The following is a 19,457-nucleotide window of genomic DNA, read 5'->3' as shown; positions in this document are numbered from 1 at the left end:
ATACCGCCCAATAGCCGAAGCTTTCTGGGCGGTTCACAAAAACTAAAACCAAACAACACACAATAAAACAATTTAAAATATATAGAACATATATTTATGTTCTATATATAGAACATAGACAAACAGTGAAGATTACGGTGTGCATAACATAGAAAGGCTTTAACACACCATCTATATTCCAAATAAAATTGGGAAAAAAAATGTGTGAGCTACATCTTCAAGCCCTTGTTTTATTTCAGTACACTACTGGAACTGTATGCCTTTGTCTATTTTCACACAACACTTTAAAAATGCCAACATTTGTCACAATTTTAATTAAAACATGCAGTTGTTTTAATGTAACCAAAATCTTATATGGCATAATAACTTTGAGAGGAGTAGCCATTTTAGTCTGTTGCATAAAAAAACAAGGAATAGACTTGTGGCAGAAAGCTTTATGGACTACAGTACACTTCAATGGATCTAGTCTAAGGGTGACTACATCTGGATCCAACCCTATGTTTCTGTGTCAAAACTAACAAGTGAATTAGCATCATGATAATAACTCTCCATACTCTCATCCATGCCATTGGACAGAAACACGGATTCCTATTTACACTACTTGAGTTGATTCTTGAGATTATTCTCCCAACAGCATTATTGGTAGCAACTAAAATGCCATACAATGCAGTAGTAATGATTTTACAAAGTACAGGAGACAGTTTTGACTCTCAATGGAAATCTCATTGCAGGGTAATGACTCAGAACTACCAGCATACCCTGGCCTTGGTATTTGCCATACAAGAAATCAATGGAAACCCCCAGATCTTACCCAATGTCACCTTGGGATTCCACATCTATGATGGCCATATGAATACAAGGTGGACGTCTCGTTCTGCATTGCATCTTATTTCTCCATTGAACCAATTTGTCCCCAACTACAAGTGTGATATCCAGGGCTATCTTATTGCAGCCATCAAAGGACTTGACTTGGAATCCTCACATCTGATACAAACTATTTTGGGCATCTACAAGATTCCTCAGGTAGGACGTATGTGTGGAGTACAAACACCGACAAATGATCCAAGTGTTCATTTCTGCCTGGATGTGACTTTGTGGTCTTGTATAAACAGAGATTGATATATTTCAGGTAATTGGTTATACCTTCTTATTACTGTGAATTGCAAAGCTAAAGGAAGTGAAATGATTGGTATGATTTATTCATACCTAGGTGCTTGTTTGTTTTTTACTTTATTCATGTTGGTATTAATCAATCTGAGAAATGGTAGTATGGATACTTCCACTGTCAGAATCAGACCTTTGTAACATGGTTCATTTCCTCCTTGTCTCAAATTAGAAGGTATAACCATAGAACTTAAAAACATGGGTTTGAGAACAAGTTGAGTTTGGGAGTTAGAAACAAAGCAAATGTCCTCAGCACCCTGGGTGTCTGCCCAGCTCATCTACCCCTAAGGCTCGCCCTGGTTACCTGCATGTCCAACATCTCTGCAACCACACAATTAGCACCCTAGGGGACCATGTCATTACCCTGCTCAGGGCCTGCTTCACTTGATGTCAATTCCATACTCTGTACCAAAGAATTCTTTCTTAGTTGCCACAACGAAACTGAATGGATAGGGTTGATCTACAAAAGCTGAGAAAAAGTTAAAACTGTCCATGACAATGGACCCCTACCACCACTTTCCAGCTCTTTGGATACAGACCTATTTGCCGATATCCAGTTGCCTTCTGGTGCTGGAGTAGCTTGCCCTACCCTGTTCCTAGAATTAGGGATGCATGAAACTCACTTACCTTTTCGCAGATTGATTTGCATTGAGGAGGGAGTCGCTCCGTCCCTCCCTCTGGAATCCTCGATGGGGGGAGGTGATCGGGTCCTTCCCCCAGAATCCTGCCCGGCTGGCTCCGCTCCGCGGTGGCTCCACAGAGCTGCCGGCCAGGGCTGTCCACAGCTGGAGTTCCGGCTGCAGATGGGCTGCTGTGGACACAAATGGCGGCCACCGTAGCAGCCATGATTTGCATCCAGCCAGGCTGCCATGATAGGCTACGTAAGTATTTATGTGACCAGTCACGGCTAATCCCCCCCAAAAAAAACACCAGCATACGCAAATGGCGGCGGCTACAGCAGCTGCCATTTGCGTTCACTATTTTTCACAGTTCTAGCCTATTTACGTAGCCTATTTATCTAGCTATTTACGTAGGCTAGAATGGTTAAAAATAAAGGAACACAAATAGCACACACTACGCTATCTGTGTTCCCCTATTTTTTGCTGTAATAGCCTACGTAAATATTTACGTAAGCTAGAATGGCCAGAAATAGGGAATGCAAATGGCGGCCACTTTAGCCACCGCCATTTGCATACGCTGTTTTTTTTGGGGGGGGGCATTTAGCTGTGATAGGCTACCTAAATACTTACGTAGCCTATCACAGCTGCAAGGATGGCAACGGCGGCCAGGAGACCAGCCGCTGCAGCCGCCGCCACCGTCGAATCCGCTGCATCCGCCCCAGGTAAGTGCTGTCCAGGAGGGATTCCGTGGAGGGGGGGCATTCTACCATGGATTGCCTCACTGCAATCCATGGCGGAATTCTCTGCCATCCCTACTTAGAATACAGCGGAGTGGCCACAGGTAAGGACCTGGTAGAAAATGTCAACCAGCCAAAGCCTGATTAAAACAATACAGGAATTAACACTATCAAAAGAACTACTAATTTTTTCCCCCACTCTTCAGCCGAAACAGGCTCCCAGAGTGGCTTACAAAGATGAATATTAAGACAGTCCCTGCCCTCGGGCTTACAGTCTAAAAGACATGACACAAAAGAAAAAGGGACTGGGAGGAAGGAGGGCAAGGGGAGCAAATACACCAATGACCAATGTTTAGAACCAGTTTGGTCTCCCTCCTGTGATGATGTTCTTCCCGGGATGCAGGAGATGCAGCCCCCCAGTGGCCCTCGGTTCTCTAGCCGATGGATGAGGCCAGAGTCTGCAGTCCTAAGGAACTGTCTGTTGGAACTGTGTGTTCTTTCTAGCAGGGAGGGGTGGAGCGAGCTCCCTGCAGCTCCCCCCTCTCTGCAGATGTGTAGGACCAGGCTGGTCTCCCCCATGTGATGATGTGTGGTGAAAGGAGGAAACTGCCAAGAATATTTACAAGAGTGGAGTACATCTCTGCAGAGCTACATAGTGGACAGGTGGACTTGCAATCAGGTGCGCTTGCACAAGATTGCCATTTTTTAAAAAAACACACAACCCCATTTGCACAAATGTAAATACCTGAGTGGGGGGGGGGCACAATTTGTACAAATCGCAGCCATTTAAAAAAATAAAGCAGGGAATCCATTATTGAATAGACTTGCTACAGATTGAGTCAACAAACATCATTGGGCGGGGGGAAATGAATGGAATCCTCAAGGCCGAACTGGGGGAAAATTGTTGAGGTTTCATCCCCCAGATGGAAGTCTTATACATCCCTAGTTTTCTGGCACTGCAGCTCAATATCTATTACCGAGCCCATGGTCTGCTGTGATGTAGATTTCTGGCTCTTGCTTATGTACACAGTGGCCTTGTTAATTTACCAGAACCTGGCCATTGAGACTCTGAATTCTGTTACTCATGAGTGAACTGCCATTACAAATGAGAACATCTCCAGGATCATCTTAACGATGGTCATCACTTTACTCTTTCATTGTAGCAGCCAAAGCTCTGCACACCAACAACCCCTAAAGAATATGGCAAATCCAGTGACACCACTGATGATAAGCAAAACACATCTGCAGCCATGAATGAAAGTGCATATCCTCGTTTTCCATACTTGAATGATCAATGAGCCTATACTTAGCCTCTGATGTCATGTATGAGAACCAATTGATTTTTCCATACTTACACCAAATTTTATTTTATTTTATTATGGGTATTTAAAACATTTGTGTACCGCCTTTCATCCTATAGATCCCAGGATGGTGAACAACAAATAAAAAACAATAAATGGTTTACACCATAAAACATTATAATATGCCATCATACCATTGCATTAATGATAAAATGAGGAAACAGGCTTGAAGTAGAGTACAGCATTTCCTGAACTAAAATCTATTAACCTGACAAAGAAAAAAAAAAAAGTAATACAGGAATCAGACACATTGTGGCGCAGAGTGGTAGGTGGCAGTATTGCAACCGAAAGTCTCCCCATGACCTGTGTTCGATCCCAGCGGAAGCCAGGTCTCGGGTAGCCGGCTCAGGTCAACTCAGCCCTCCATCCGTCCAAGGACAGTAAAAATGAGTACTCAGTTTGCTGGGGGAAAGATAGTCATGACTGGGGAAGGCAATGGCAAACCACCCCGCTATAGTCTGCCATGAAAACGCCAGCGTAAGCAGGCTTCCCTCTAGGGGTCAGTAATGACCCAACGCATGCACAGGAGGAACCTTTCCTTTTTCCTTTCCACTACCAGGTGCCACCACTAAAATAAATAAATAAATAAATAAATAACCCTTGGTTGCTACACAGCACACATCTGATAAGAAAGGCATTTAGAGAAGAGCTTCCACAAGAGAATCAAACTATTGCTCCTAGGTAAAGAGGAAATTTCCCCTCTTGCTTTACTCAAATGAGCGTTCAGTGCCTGAAGCAAGAACAAATTTGCTACTAAACAGGTAATGTTCTTCTGTAACCTAAAAAAGGGGGGATTTATTTTGTTAATTATTTTATCTATTGATTATATTTTTAATCTTTCCAATATCAAACATTCTCTGGGAGGATTCCAAAAGCTAAAAGAATAAAACACCTTACAAAAGCTAAAAGTATAAAACACAATAGAAAATAACAATGTTGGAATAAAATATATTAAACCACAATTTTTTCCAAGCCCCTTTTCCTAAACGCGAAAATGTCTGGGAGAAAAGAAAAGTGAGGCAGAATCGCTAAGAATGCTCTCTCTTGTAGTGACCTGCCAAATCTCCTTTGGAGGGAGGGGCACCCAAAGGAGGGTCTCTGAAGATGACTGTAAAGTCTGAGCAGATACATATGCGATGAGACATTACATTTCATTTCATTGAGAGAGAGAAAAGAACTGACTCCTAGAAAGATTCAGCACTTGAAAGGGAAGTATACTAGGGATGGTGGAGAAATCCACCATGGACTCCAATGATGCCAGATTCAGCCCCCCGGAGTCCATGGTGGAACGGACTATTCCCCCCCGCCATCCCCCGAAATCCTCCCGGATGAACCCTACCTGCTGCCAGCTGGTCTGGGTCCATCCGCTGCTGCTGTCAGTCCACTTCCCCTGACTGTGGACGCAAATGGCATCCGGCTTAGTGGACGCCATTTGCATCCCTGCTCTTTTTGCTGATAGGCTACATAAATATTTACGTAGCCTATCAGGAAAACAACAGGGATGCAAATGGTGTCCCCTATGCTGGATGCCATTTGCGGCCGCAGCTCAGCAGTGGACAGAAGTCTGGCTGCAGATGGGCCCAGCTGGAGGCTCCGCAAACTCACTGCACAGTGGAACTGGCTGGGGAGGATTCCAGGGGGAAGGACCGATCGCCTCCTCCCCCCCCCCACAGATGCCCGGACCAGAACGGTAAGTGGGTTTTGTACACCCCTAAAGTAGACATAGTATTTTATAAAGCAAAAAAGGAGCTAACTCTTGGATAATAGGAACAGTTCCGCATGTTTCCAGAATCCAGACACTGGAGGGAGATAAAGAATGTGTTGCATCAACAGCTGCTTGTCTTGTTCATCCCCCTTGTTGTCTGTAGCTTGATCAGTTCATTTTTCCATTTCTCTTCCCTTCCTCTTCCTTCTTCCTTCTTTCTCCCTTCTTCCCTTCTGCCTCTGCAACAAGAAGTGTGTGCCCTTCCAAGAGAAGAAGCAAGTAACATTATCCCATGCTATCACATACTTACACTCATACACACAGCTTTAGTTAAACAGTTTCAGGAAACCTTCTCTGATGATGTGTATAAAAGCACTAATACAGTACGTTCTAAGCTGGCTCTAACTTGTGTTTATTTCCTCCAATACTAAAGGTTGTCTTACGTACCACCATTTCTTTATAAAATGCAAGACTGCTGTAAGTCACACCAGAATATCCAACACAAGCCACAGCAGAATCTCAAGTACAAATCAGGAGGCACTTCCTTGTGTATTAGGGCTTGGCAACTAGGTGCCTGCAGACCCAAAAACTCTCCAGGGTGTGGCCATAATCCCCACACTTCCTCCTACCTTTAGCGAAGTCAATGGCACAAGAGCACTCCATTAACTTTAAGTGAGGTGAGGGAAAATGCGTCCTGCCTGAAAGAAATGTTTCATCATTTCTTTCATCATCATTTTGGCAATCAATCTTGCTCCACTGACTTTAATAGAGCTGGGGAAAAGGGTGCCCTTTCCAAAAATGGCTTTTGGAGGGAAGACAGGTGAGAACCTATAAAGGGAGACAAAAATAAAATAAAATCCAGAAGTGTGGGGGGTGGGGAGAAAAGAGAAAAGAGAAAATTCAGAGAAGGGCTGCTCCCAACACTTGACCTTCCACAGCAATTTGTGGTGGTGCCCATGACTTTTTTTTTTCAAAATGTCAACTGTACCTGCAGGCCACAAAAGGTTGCCTAGCCTTGATAAACAGATGGGACTAATCCCATGCAGACAGCAGAAAAAAGCTGTTAATTCACTTTGAAAATCATTCTGTCTATCCACCTACTCCCAATCTATGTGTAGCTTGTATATGGTTCAGTGATGATGGATAGCACCCAAGGAATTCCTTCCTACCAAATGGTCCCAAATGAAGCCTATCAGTACAGGGGGATTCTGCATGTGCTTCTCCATTTCAAGTGGACATGGATTGGATTGTTCATTTCAGTTGGAGTTAATTCGGAATGGATTAAGCAGGTTGTTGTTCCACACTTTTCCAAGCATGGCATCTGCTTTGCCTTCATAGACACAATCTACAGTGGCGGTATGGACAATGTGTTCGGAGATATTAGACAATGGTCATTGAAAGCGTGTGATAGAATTATCAAAAGCACAGCCAAAGTCTTTCTCTACTTTGGAGATCTTCGTTCCATGTTGCTTTTGAACTGGATACTATCACTCTCAGATATTAAAGAAACAATACAAATGGCAACTGGTAAAGTGTGGATTATGACAGCCCAGCTAGAATTGAAATCATATGGCAATGTGCAGATCTGGAAAAAAGAATATCCATGTATTCCAAGGTGCTCTATCCTTTGCAGCCCAATCCAACGAACTACCAGGATTTCAACCCTTCCTTCAGAGCAGAAATCCTTACAGCACAAAGGAAGATGGTTTTATCAGAGACTTCTGGGCATTAGCGTTTGGCTGTGTCATCTCAAATTCTGTTTTGGCTGATATGACTGGAGATCTCTGCACTGGGGAAGAGAGGCTGGAGAACCTTCCTGAGCATGTTTTTGAAAAGCACATTACAGGCCACAGCTACAGCATCTACAATGCTGTCTATGCTTTGGCTCATGCTTTACATGCCATGGTTTCCTCCACATATACAGGCAGAGCAGCAGTGGAGAGAAAGAGATGGAAACCTCAGAAACACCAGCCATGGCAGGTAATTTCTCGAGTGCTCAGAAAGTCCATATATCTTTTTCAGCAACCTGGTAGCTATCATAGTGTGGGTATTTCGCACCATTGCTGGCAATACTTGGAGCAAGATCTTCAAGAAGACACTGCAGACCTGTTTCTTCCACAACGTTGTCACTGGTAACTTTACCATTGCATACAAATATCAAACCAACTTATGGGGCATGAGTACCATCTCTGAGTAACACAACAGGTTTTAATCTGTGTAGGAAACAGGTTCTGTTTGAATGGGTGATGAATGAAAGGAGGCTAAGCTGTTACTGAGCATCATGGAGCCACCACGATGTGACTTAAAATAGAATCAGAATTTGGATTGACACATCTTAGCAAAGGGGCTTTTCCTTATATTTGAGAAAGGTAGCCAGAAATGCTTATTCTGGAACAGTGGACTTGGGTAGTCTTTGGTAGCAACCTCCCAGTACTTTAGCTTCTTTCCTAGATCAGAACTTCCATAGGTGGGGATAAGGGCACACTAATGGTTTACGAGGTGGGTGAGGGTTGCATATTCCACCTCTTCATTTGGAAATGGAGCCAGACATTGCCCTTTGGGAAAAAAAATGGAATGTGATCGTAAGATATTGTAGCATTGTTCCATCCCAGGAGCATTTTTGGCCCCCAAAATGGAAATGAGGCCACTGGGTGTATTTTGTCACTGCTTCGACTGGTGCACCCTTTCCTTCAAAATGAAGGAGTGATGCATCCAAGATGTAAGCTTTCAGAACAATCAGGATGGAGGTGATAAATGAAAGATAGATGATTCCGTTTCTTATTGCATCCTTTTTATTAAACACTTCTTTTTCATACTCAATCTAGCTCCACCACTTTCTGAAACAAGTGTCTTTTAACAACAGTGCTGGGGACAAGGTTTTCTTTGACCAGAATGGAGTATTAATAACAGACTTTGATGTTATAAATTGGGTCATATTTCCAAACCATTCTTTTGTTAGACTAAAAGTTGGAAGGATAAACCCTCAAGCTCCAGTAACCGAAGCATTGACCCTTAATGAAGATGACATTGTATGGCACAGCTCATTTCACCAGGTAGGAACTGAATGAACGCAGGCATTTGGGAAGCATGTCAATTATGAATAAGGTGTGGCAGTTCAAAGGGGTTATCTTGCAAGACATGATGCATGGATAAGTTTTTAAGCATGCATTAGAGTCCAAAGAGAATCTCTCTCTCCCTCTATATTCAAATATCTCCTATTTAAGCATGAACCCAAAATATCCCCGGAATTTCTCAGGCCCACTGAGGTGGTGAAGGGTCTGGATTCCTTTCAGGTTCTTTTATTTTAACCTATCAGACATATGGACTGTAGGATCTTGACAGGAGGAACACTAACTAACATCTTCAACACCTAGGTCCAGACATAGACACTTCCAATATTTCATATCATGAAGTGTGTAAGTATAACAGTGCCCCCCTGTATATGACTACTCAGAAGTAAGTCCCGCTGAGTTCAAAGGAGCTCACTCACAAGCAAATTGGTCTGGGTTTTCAGGTTGAGTCAACTGGCTAAGCATCTAATCCATGGAAATATTTGCTTTTGGCCTTTGTTTTAAAGGTAAAATATTCTATTGAAGTGCACCTCACAATCAGGAAACCCACAGAAGCTGATTGCATTATGTCATGTTCGCTTCTGAACCTTAAGGATTCTAACCCATTTGCCTGAAGATGCTCGTATTTCGTTGGTGGAATAGGCAGTTTAACGTTCTCCTCTGTCTTTCCTGGATTAGGCACAGCCCATCTCTGTGTGTAACGGCCATTGCCAGCCGGGCCACAGCAAGCAAAAGAAGGAGGGGGAGCCGTTCTGCTGCTACAACTGCATTCCATGTCCAGAAGGGAAGATTTCTGACCAGAACGGTGAGAATTTTATTGTACAGCACTTTTCAAATACAATGGGGGGTTCACACTATCAGCTGGTGGTGGTGGATGAGGAAAGAAATCTTGTGTTTCTGGTGGGTAGCTCAATGAAAATATTGACCCAGTGTGCAGCTGCTGTGAAAAAGGCAAATTCCATGTTGGGGATCATTAGGAAAGGCATAAAGAATAAAACTGCCAATATTATCATGCCTTTATACAGATTTATGATGTCACCGCACTTGCAATAATGTATATAATTTTGATCACAGTAGCACAAAAATGGATATTGTAGAGCCATAAGTGGTGTAGGAAATGGTGAAATGGTGTATCAAGGGGCTGGAGCAACACTCCTATGAGGAAAGGTTACTATATTCAAGAGTTTTTAGATGAGACAAATAGTGAATGGTGACGGTGCGTTCTATGAAGATGTTCAAATTTAGGTGTGGCTTTGGGGAGGGGGAGGGAAGGAGGCCGAGATGTGCATAGGAAGCTGCATAACATGGCTTCTGTTGTCCCTCCTGCCCTTAGGACTACCCCCTTTTCCCTGTCTCCATGCTGTTTCCGAGCATGGAGATGCAGCCAGTGTGGAGAGAACTGTGCTGGTTATGAGGGGGTTGGGGCAGCGAGTGCGGTTTCTGGGATCTGGGATTGGAGCCCTGGTTCTGACCTCCAATCCAAGAAATCGAATGATCCTATGTCGCCAGACATAGGATTGCTTCCTACAGGTGCCACCCATTTTTCACACAAATAAAGCAATATGCAATTACATCGGTTTGTATGTGGATGCCCATGCAAATGGTTATCTATGAGTTTGATTCATTATTGTAGGCCCTTACCCACTAAAGTGAGTTCTTTAAGATAATTACAATATGGAATGTCTGTATAACTGAAAATATATCTTCTAACTTTCAGATATGACTGACTGTCACCAGTGTCCAGAGGATCATTATCCAAATAAGCACCGCAGTTCATGCATTCCAAAGCTTATAACTTTCTTATCTTATGAAGAACCTCTTGGGCTTGGGTTGACAACTGGTGCTCTTTCATTTTTTTTAATCACTGTTTTAGTGCTAGGAATTGTTATAAAGCACCATGACACTCCCGTAATCAAAGCCAACAACCGGAACCTCACTTACACTCTTCTCATCTCCCTCTTGTTTTGTTTCCTTTGTGCCTTAGTATTCATTGGCCAACCCCTGAGGGTGACATGTCTCCTCCGCCAAACTACCTTTGGCATAATTTTCTCAGTGGCTGTTTCGTCTGTCTTGGCAAAAAAACATCACAGTGGTTCTTGCTTTCATGGCCACCCAGCCAGGATCCAGGATGAGGAAGTGGGTGGGGAAAGGCCTGGGCAGCTCCATTGTTCTTTCCTGCTCCCTCATTCAAGCAGGCATTTGTACTGTGTGGTTGGCAACCTCTCCTCCATTCCCAGACATTGATATGCATGCAGAAATGGAAGAAATTGTATTGGAATGCAATGAGGGCTCAGCTACTATGTTTTACTGTGTCCTGGGCTACATGGGTTTCTTGGCTATTGTTAGTTTTACTGTCGCTTTTCTAGCAAGGAAACTCCCTGATCGTTTCAATGAAGCAAAATTTATCACTTTCAGCATGCTGGTGTTTTGCAGTGTCTGGTTATCCTTTATTCCAACGTATTTGAGCAGCAAGGGGAGATGCATGGTAGCTGTGGAGATATTCTCCATCTTAGCCTCGAGTGCTGGGTTGCTGAGTTTCATATTTTTCCCTAAATGCTACATGATTGTTCTGAGGCCTGAGCTGAACCATCGGGAGTGGCTCATAAAGAGAAAACTCTGATTAAATATCCTTTTGGACTCCATCTGTAGCATCTTATAATTAGGGATGTATAAGACTCTTGTTTCAGTTTGCTTAGTTTGCAGAATTTACCCAATCCCACATCCTGAACCTGAATGTGAGTGTAATCTGCACTCCTTGGCCTCTAATTTTGTTCACAGGGGGTGGGGGTCGGGTGGGGGGGGAATATGTCTGGAAAAACACATACATTTTTATAACACATACATTCGAAAAATATGCATGAAAAATGTATACTTTTAAAAAGTGCAGAAAGAGTGTTTAATCATTGGGATAAGATTACATACTTTTGAATGCACACCCAGGTATTTAATGATTTTACATAATATGATGAAAAAAAACATCCTTGCAATCTGATATCACCATGAATCTGACCAAGCTTCAAGTTGGAACTTGGAGAACCTCTGTGTTTTCCATGTCCCTACTCATAATTCATTCCAGTTTAGAATACTTTGGGTTTGGTTGGTCATCAAGAATGAATTAAAGGCCCAGACCAATGTATGTGTACAGTGAATTGTCCCTTAAGTTCTTTCCCCCCTCAGCAGCTTTGACAAACCATTGTGAAATAAATAAATAAATAAATAAGTAAATATTACTTAGAAAATTTTATCATGAAGATTTGTCTTTTCTTGTCAGTAGTTTCCAAGGGAGAATCTCTTTCTGTGTGCTATCTGTGTGTTTGTCTATGTATCTCAAAAATTCTTGGTCCCCATCCTGCCCATGACTTCTCCACTCTGGCACCGCCCCCTTTATCTTTTCTTTTGGTGCCCAAGTCTCTTCCCCCCAACACACACCATTTGAACCATGTAAAGTGAGCCCCCTGATTAAAGCCATGACACATTTTCCTGTTTTGGTGGGAACCGCTGGTACTTTATTTCTGGGTGGGTAGAATGCTTTCTTCTTTCTGTTCATCCATCACTTGCTGGATTTCCATTCACATATCAACAGGCAACAGATGACTGTTCGGTCAATGAGAAAATAGAATCAGGGCTGTCCAAGACATTTTGCTGTCTGAGGCAATGGACAAGATGGAGACCCCTCCCATTCCATTTCCAAAAGCTGACTGGGCTGGTCGTTGAATCTTTCCTCAACACTGACCATGGGGCAGCATCCTCCACAACACCTGAAGGCAGCGGACTAATGTAGGGTTGCAGGGCAGGCTGTATGGCCCACAGGGTTCTCCTCCAATACCTCGCTGCTGCTTCCCAAGTCAGAACCTGCTGCCTGACATGACCGCCTCACTCCGCCCAATGGTAGGGCCAGCCCTGATCAGTCTCACTCAGCTTATCAGAGTAAGTGGGTGAACATTCATTCTGGTTTTCACAAGTTGTGAAGCAGGCCGCTCCGGGAAGCCAAGGCCAAGGCTACACTTCCATCAACAATGCTTCGAGTACTGCACTGTACCACTGTACCTTTACGGTTTTTATTGCAATGGCACACACTGCCTGTTCTGTCAGGTTCCTGTGTTTTTGTTGTAACTTCATTGAAAGGCACACTGCGGTATATCTACTATTTGAAATGCAACCTTCATGCTTCTCCGATCGCCGCCACTGGTTGCTCCTTTACTTGTAATGTGGATGAGGCACCGCCCCCTTTCCCCCCGCTCTTTTCATTGTCCCACACATGTGTGCTCCTGTGAATCCTAGTGGGTGGTCCATTCACATATTTTCTCAGTAAATTTCATGCTAGATTGAGTCAATTTCATTTCCCTCATTACACCATGGATCCTGCCCGGAATTCAAGTGCCCTCATTGAGAACGTGGAACTAGCTGTACTCCTTCTTAGTTTTATATGGGCTGCTCATTGGGGCTTGACTCTCAATGAGGCTCAGCGAGCAAAGCGGAGATGGTCTCGGTTGCTTGTGCCTGGATTTTTCCAGAGGCGTCAAGATTATTTTTCTGCCAGACTGCAAACTAACCCGAACATGATGCTGACTGTGTTGCTCATGTGAGAATGCCCTTGATCGTCTGCCGCTACTGGGTTCAACCTTCAAGCAAGAATTGGTGGGAGAACTTCATTCTCAAGGTCTGGAACGATGCCTGTTGGATAGAATACTTCAGGATGTCTTGAAGCACCCTATTTGAGACTGAGGCTGAGTTGAATCCTGCACTACAAAGGGAACGCACAGCTATGTGGGTTCCGGTCAGTGTTGAGAAAAGGGTAGCTGTGACCACTTGGAAGCAGGCCAACTCTTGCTTCTACAAAAATGCTGCTGAACAGTTCAGGCTTGGAAGATCGGTGGTGGCAGAGATTTTTGTGGAGGTTTGTCTTGCAATGGAACACATTCTCCTTCAATGTACAGTGTACCTCGGAGATGCCAGGAAAGTGAGTGCTTCATACAGATGTCCTTATTCCTTTTCTGGTGCAAAACATGCCCCTGCTTGTGCTATCTTAGGTCTGTGTATGCTGTGTGTGTGTGTGTGTGTGTCTGTGCATGTGTGTGTGTGAACATTCTCGAAGTATGTACCTACTTGAAATACATTGTCTTTGAATTCTACCAAGAGCTAACTATTCCTCTTTATATTATCTTCTTTTCCACCCCTCCCACAAACAACAGCGACACAACACAGATCATGGACCCACCTATCCCGTGTTTTCCTCAAACAGAAAAAAATGGGGTATTTTTTTCCAGCCCACGGAACAGGAGAGCCATGATCGGCATGTCAAATTCTTCCATAGTGGAAGAAATAGCTCTGTCTGCCTGCTGTGGGCATTTGTTTTTGGTTGTTGGGGGCACAGTGAGGATGAGGAAGGCATTGAGGATGGGAGTGGGGGCGTGCAGGAGCAGATTTGACAGGCGTGAGGGCAAGAATCACCTGCCGATTGTGTCTCCTGCCTCTGCATTTCTCAATCAGAGGGAGAAGAGGGTAAAATGCCTCATCTGATCCCCCACCCCACCAAGCTCAGAAGCAACATCCTCTGTTGTTTCACAGCACCCTATTAAGTTCAATGGAGCTTACTCAAGGGTTGCAGACTTACAGGGTGATCTTATGTCTACTCAGAGGTAAGTCCCACTGAGTTCAATGTGGCTTACTCCCAAGTAAGTAAGTGCCCAGGATTGGGGCCATGAGAAGGAAGGAGCTCCCTCAGGTCAAACCACATGGCTGCCATGTAAAGAAGCCCTCCCTAATCCTGCAAAGAAACCAAAAGCGGGAGGGGGAAGGGAGCATGTGTAAAGGCGGTCAGTTGCGATCCTGCATTTAAAACGGAAGCAGAAAGCCCCATTTTAAATGCAGGATTTCAGGCTGGTGTAGAAATGCCCCCTATGTTCCCCCCAAACCAGTCTTTCAGTTTTCCCTCTTGAGCATTCACAAGCTCATACGTAAGTACTGCGATGACGTAGCCACAGCAGGCGTTGGTAGATTGTGTGAGGTGGAAAGAATCTTCCCTTCAACAATATAAGTACTGTTTTTCCTTTACAAATTCAAACAAACATCATCATACTGCATGCATTACAAAAAGTCCTGCACTCTATCCCAACAGCTGTGCTCCAGGGAAGGTTGGAAAGTGCCTGCTTGGAGAAAGGGATGGCTTTGCTATTATTGATTTGATGCAAGAGAAAACTAGTGCAACCAAGCAGAGACCTGGAGACGCAGTTCTGGATGGTAGCAATGCACTACGAGCTTGGAGTTGTGGTCCTTTTCTCTCTGTCTAACCAGAATAGTGGTGCACCCTGAATGTATTCTCCTCTGTTGCAGAGCGCAGCATTGAGAGAAGTCTCACCAGGGTGGGGAGACACGTCTTCTCTGAAAAAAGAAAGAAAACCACATGTGGGACTACCCGAGGAAAAGCGTATGAGCTCAGTGGAACATCATCAGCACTAAAAGTTCAGTTTTAACTGCTTTTTAAGAATAGTATTTAACACTGGTTTTTTTTTATCAGCATTTTAATAATAACAGCGGTTGTGATTTGAACACTTTTTTTTCCGTTCTGTAAATACAAATGTATGATTACTTTCTTTACTGAAACATTAACATGAATGCTGAGAAAAACTCAAAACATAATATAAACACAATTGTTGTCAACTTCATCTGTCCCGAGTCTTTACTTCCCCACTGACAAGTTTACTGTAGAGACAGTTTGAGGAAACAACAGTGCCCGTTACATCAACAGAACACAAAGTTAAGATTCACCTTGGTCTAGGTTACCCCCAGCACAAAGGTACAGAAATAACTACAATTAATGCTCTATGACTATTGACTACCACGAGAAAGCAGTACAAACACTGAAAGCACTATACAGTTGTATCGAGAGCTTGATCGCAACTGGAAGAAGATACAGCAACAGAGGTGAAACATAACACTATGCGTTATGAAGGTGAAAACTGTTTAGGCCTCTTGAGCCTCCAAGCAGGTCTGAACCGAAAGACTCCCTGTCTCTTTGGAGTGCTTGTGATTGCATCATGTTTTTGGACATATCCGGACAGCACTGGAGGGCCCAGGATGCACTGGCAAGTACTCCTGTGCAATACGTACTATCTCATGTCCCGGTTCTGTTCTTGGGGCCTTATTCACATTAGGAAGCTTACCCAAAAGAGCTTTAAGAACCGCTGTCTGGGTTTCTATGGATTTTATCAAAGCCTGCCTCTCCTGCCAGAAATCCTTATCTTCCCTCTGTGATCTGCACACGTGCTCTGCAAAAGTTTCAGAATCCCTGCGCATGGCAGAGAGGATGCCGTCCTTCTCTTCGCTGCAGTGACGCGTTATTCTATCAGCAATATCATTAGCCCCCCAACGGTTCTGATTATCGCCATGCGGGTGGCGGGAGACAGAGTGGCTTGGGAGTTAGCGATTCCAGGGTCTGTTAAGAGAAATATAGAAGACATAAAAACAGACATAACATTAGGAGAAGTAAGATCTATGGATGCACTTTACATGCACAAGGACTTTTGAGTTCTAGGGAGGTGGACTAGCAGAGCAAAGGGGATGATCGCTATGGTATAAACACAATATCTGTACTGTATAACCTTCTGTCTAGGGATGTACGAATCCCTTACCTGGCTCTGCACAGGGGCATCTGCAGTGGGGGGGAGGTGCTCCGTCCCTCCCCCTGGAATCCTCCCTGGCTAGCTCTGCTCCACGGCGGCTCCAAGGAGCCGCTGGCCGGGGCTGTCTGCAGCCGGAGTTCTGGCTGTGGCTGGACTGCTGCAGCCGCAAATGGCGGCTGTTGTAGCAGCCGCCATTTGTGTCCTTGTAAGCAGCTGTGATAGCCTATGTAAGTATTTACGTAGCCTATCACGGCAAAGAGCAGGGACACAAATGGCGGCCGCTATACCATTTGCACCCCTGCTCTTTGCTGTGATAGGCTACGTAAGAATTTCCATAGCCTATCATGGTAAAGGCAGCCACGCAAATGTTGTAGTGGCCGCCATTTGCGTGGCTGCCTTTACCGTGATAGCTATGGTATAAACACAATATCAGTACTGTATAATGTTCTGTCTAGGGATGCACGAATCCCTTACCTGGCTCCATACAGGGGCATCTGCGGTGGGGGGCAGGCGCTCCATCCCTCCCGCCAGAATCCTTGGAATCCCCCAGATGCCCCTGTGTGGAGCCAGGTAATGGATTCGTACATCCCTAGAAAGGAAGAAACGTTGGGGGGCTAATAATATTGCTGATAGAATAATGTGTCACTGCAGCAAAGAGAATGACCACATCCTCTCTGCAAAGCACAGGGATTCTGAAACTTTTGCAGAGTACGTGTGCAGATCACAGAGGGAAGATAAGGATAGGGATGTACGAAAGTTCGGCCATGGATCTCGGGGATGCCGAATGCCAGTGCATTCGGCCCCCCAAATCGGTGGTGGAACGGCCCCCCACCCCCCCAGGACGGGACTTACCTTAGGCGGATCGGAAATGGCTGCCGCCGCTGCCATTTCCAAGTAAAAAACAAAACAAAAAAACGTGATAGGCTATGGAAAGATTTACGTAGCCTATCACGGCTAGATTTTAATAAAACACCATGATAGGCTACGTAAATGTTTACGTAGCCTATGACGGCTGATTAAAAAAACACCAAAAAAACCCATGCGCATACGCAAATGGTGGCGCCCATGGGTGCCGCCATTTGTGTTCCTTATTTTGGCTTGTCTTATTCTACGTAAACATTTACGTAGACTAAGCGGCAAAAATAAGGGGAACGCAAATAGCGTAGCATCTACGCTATTTGCGGTCCCCTTATTTTCGCTGTCTTAGTCTACGTAAATCTTTACATAGACTAAGACGTGCCAACATAAGTAACGCAAATGGAGGCGCCCATGGGCGCCACTTTTTGCATATGCATGGGGTTTTTTTGTTTTTTGTTTGCTCAGCCATGATAGGCTACATAAACATTTACGTAGCCTATCACGGCTGACTGCAGGGACACAAATGGTGGCGGCTATGGCCGCTGCCATTTGCGTCCCTGCTAGCCAGCGGCTCCGCAGAATCGCTGCGGAGCGGAGCCGGCCGGCCAGGATTCCGGGGGGGAGGAACCTAGCGCCTCCCCCCCGGCCAGGATTCCGGGGAGAGGGATGGAACGCTTCCCCCCAGCATCAGCATAATCCATGGAAAGGTAAGTACCTTTCGTACATCCCTAGACAAGGATTACTGGCTGCCATTTGCACCCTTGCAGCTGTGATAGGCTATGTAAGTATTTACGTAGCCTATCACGGTAAAGGCAGCCATGCAAATGTCAGCCACTACGCCGTTTGCGTCTGTGCTCTGCCATGATAGTCTATGTAAATAGTTACATAGCCTATTATGGCAGCCTGGCGGGATGCAAATGGCAGCCGCTATGGCGGCCGCCATTTGTGTCCTCAGCACCCTGGCTGCGGCCAGAACTCCGGCTGTGGCTGGCCCTGTCCAGCGGCTCCGTGGAGCTGCCGCAGAGTGGAGCCGGCCAGGGAGGATTCCGGGGGGAGGGACGGAGTGCCTCCCCCCCACTGCGAATCACACCGGCGAAAAGGTAAGTGACTTTCGTACATCCCTAAGAGGATGTGAGTTTGTCTTATATGCCCATGTACTGGAGGCATCAACTTCTGCAGTCTTAACAATTCTTTGTTATGAATTCTGCTCAGAGAGTGGATGCTGCCATAGATACACATCATCTATCACAGAGTGCACAAGGAAATGTGTACCAGGACAGGGCACCATCAGCCAATGCATATGTAACCCAAGAATACTCACCTTGTCTTTCAACTGTTTGGTGTGACTGTGATGAAGCATCGTCTACTGCGTTCTCTGCTTCCATGTTGTTTGGGTAGGGATGACCTAGAAAAATAAGTTGGAGGATTTCAGTTACAGAATGTGTTGTATATATTCAGCTTTAAAATAAAAATGTGAAAAGCTTTCATTGGCTAGAGAAGCACAGCATTGTTTATGCTGCATCTGGTACTTCTGTTGAATCTGTTTATGCTGCATCTGGTACATTCCACCATGTTTGTTGAAAAGCACTGGCCATTAATTAACTATTATTTCTTTTAAACTTTAAGAGAAGGCATCACTCATAGAAATGAGACAACAGCCAAGGGGGAAATGGAAAAGGAAGGATTTGTTTGTACATGCCCTGCCCTTGCACTGACATTAATAAACAAATAATAATAATTAAAAAATCCAGACATTCAGTTAAGTAAGGGGCATTAGCACTGCATGGGAGAAATTGAAGAGTCAGAGTACAATTAACATGGAGATACAAAGACACATGTGTCAGGGTGGACACTGAGCCCATAGAATGGCAGAGTAGTTCTGATTCTGAGGAAGACGAGTCGCTCCTGGGACAGGAGCGTGCTCCTCTTTCCCAGGGCCCACAGCTGACGGAGATTCCTCCCACCAGCATTCCTAGCTTAGATAGCGGTCCTGGGTGTGACAGAGCGTGGGAAGCAGACTTGATGGACGCGCCACGCCGACGCAGAGAGAGGCGCCAAATGGAGGGTGCAAAAAGGAGGCGTAGTGCCCAGTTGGTGCGCAAACAACGGCTGCGCCCAGAGGATCCAAGGGAAAAGGGGAGGGACTCTCCCTAGTCCTAAAGTTCAGGGGTCTGCCAGTAATTCCCTTTCAAATGGGGACCAACTGTTCCAACTTAGGGCATAGGTACTCTGCTGCTCATATCTAGTTGCTAACAGTAGAGTTGTTAAGTTGTAAAAGAGGAATAAAGCTTTGAAAAGAATCCATTTGTCTCTGTCTGG

The 19,457-nt window shown here is 44.8% G+C and overlaps 1 protein-coding gene across 1 annotated transcript; it reads left to right on the top strand.

Annotated features, from left to right (window-relative positions):
* The first annotated feature begins 735 nt into the window (after positions 1-735).
* On the top strand, positions 736-11,899 carry LOC146341853 (vomeronasal type-2 receptor 116-like). Its single transcript, XM_084807066.1, has 5 exons — positions 736-1,030; positions 2,419-2,506; positions 8,547-8,640; positions 9,337-9,463; positions 10,376-11,899. Exons 1-5 carry the CDS (start codon positions 736-738, stop codon positions 10,900-10,902), a joined length of 1,131 nt encoding a protein of 376 aa, XP_084663192.1. The 3' UTR covers positions 10,903-11,899.
* Positions 11,900-19,457: the final 7,558 nt, after the last annotated feature.

The sequence above is a fragment of the Heloderma suspectum genome, chromosome 6 (genome assembly GCF_057233095.1).
Source record: "Heloderma suspectum isolate Gila_16-S chromosome 6, 16-S_ref, whole genome shotgun sequence".
NCBI lineage: Eukaryota > Metazoa > Chordata > Lepidosauria > Squamata > Helodermatidae > Heloderma > Heloderma suspectum.
The sequence above is the reverse complement of the archived record's forward strand: the minus strand, read 5'-3'. Positions and strand labels throughout refer to the sequence as shown.

Excerpts from the sequence above, each read along its gene's own strand:
- LOC146341853 (XM_084807066.1), top strand. The coding sequence starts at position 736 with ATGACTCAGAACTACCAGCATACCCTGGCCTTGGTATTTGCCATACAA. Across the intron at positions 1,031-2,418 it reads CAAGATTCCTCAGGTAGGAC|CCTATCACAGCTGCAAGGAT; the intron begins GTATGTGTGGAG and ends ATACTTACGTAG. Across the intron at positions 2,507-8,546 it reads ATCCGCTGCATCCGCCCCAG|ACTAAAAGTTGGAAGGATAA; the intron begins GTAAGTGCTGTC and ends TTCTTTTGTTAG.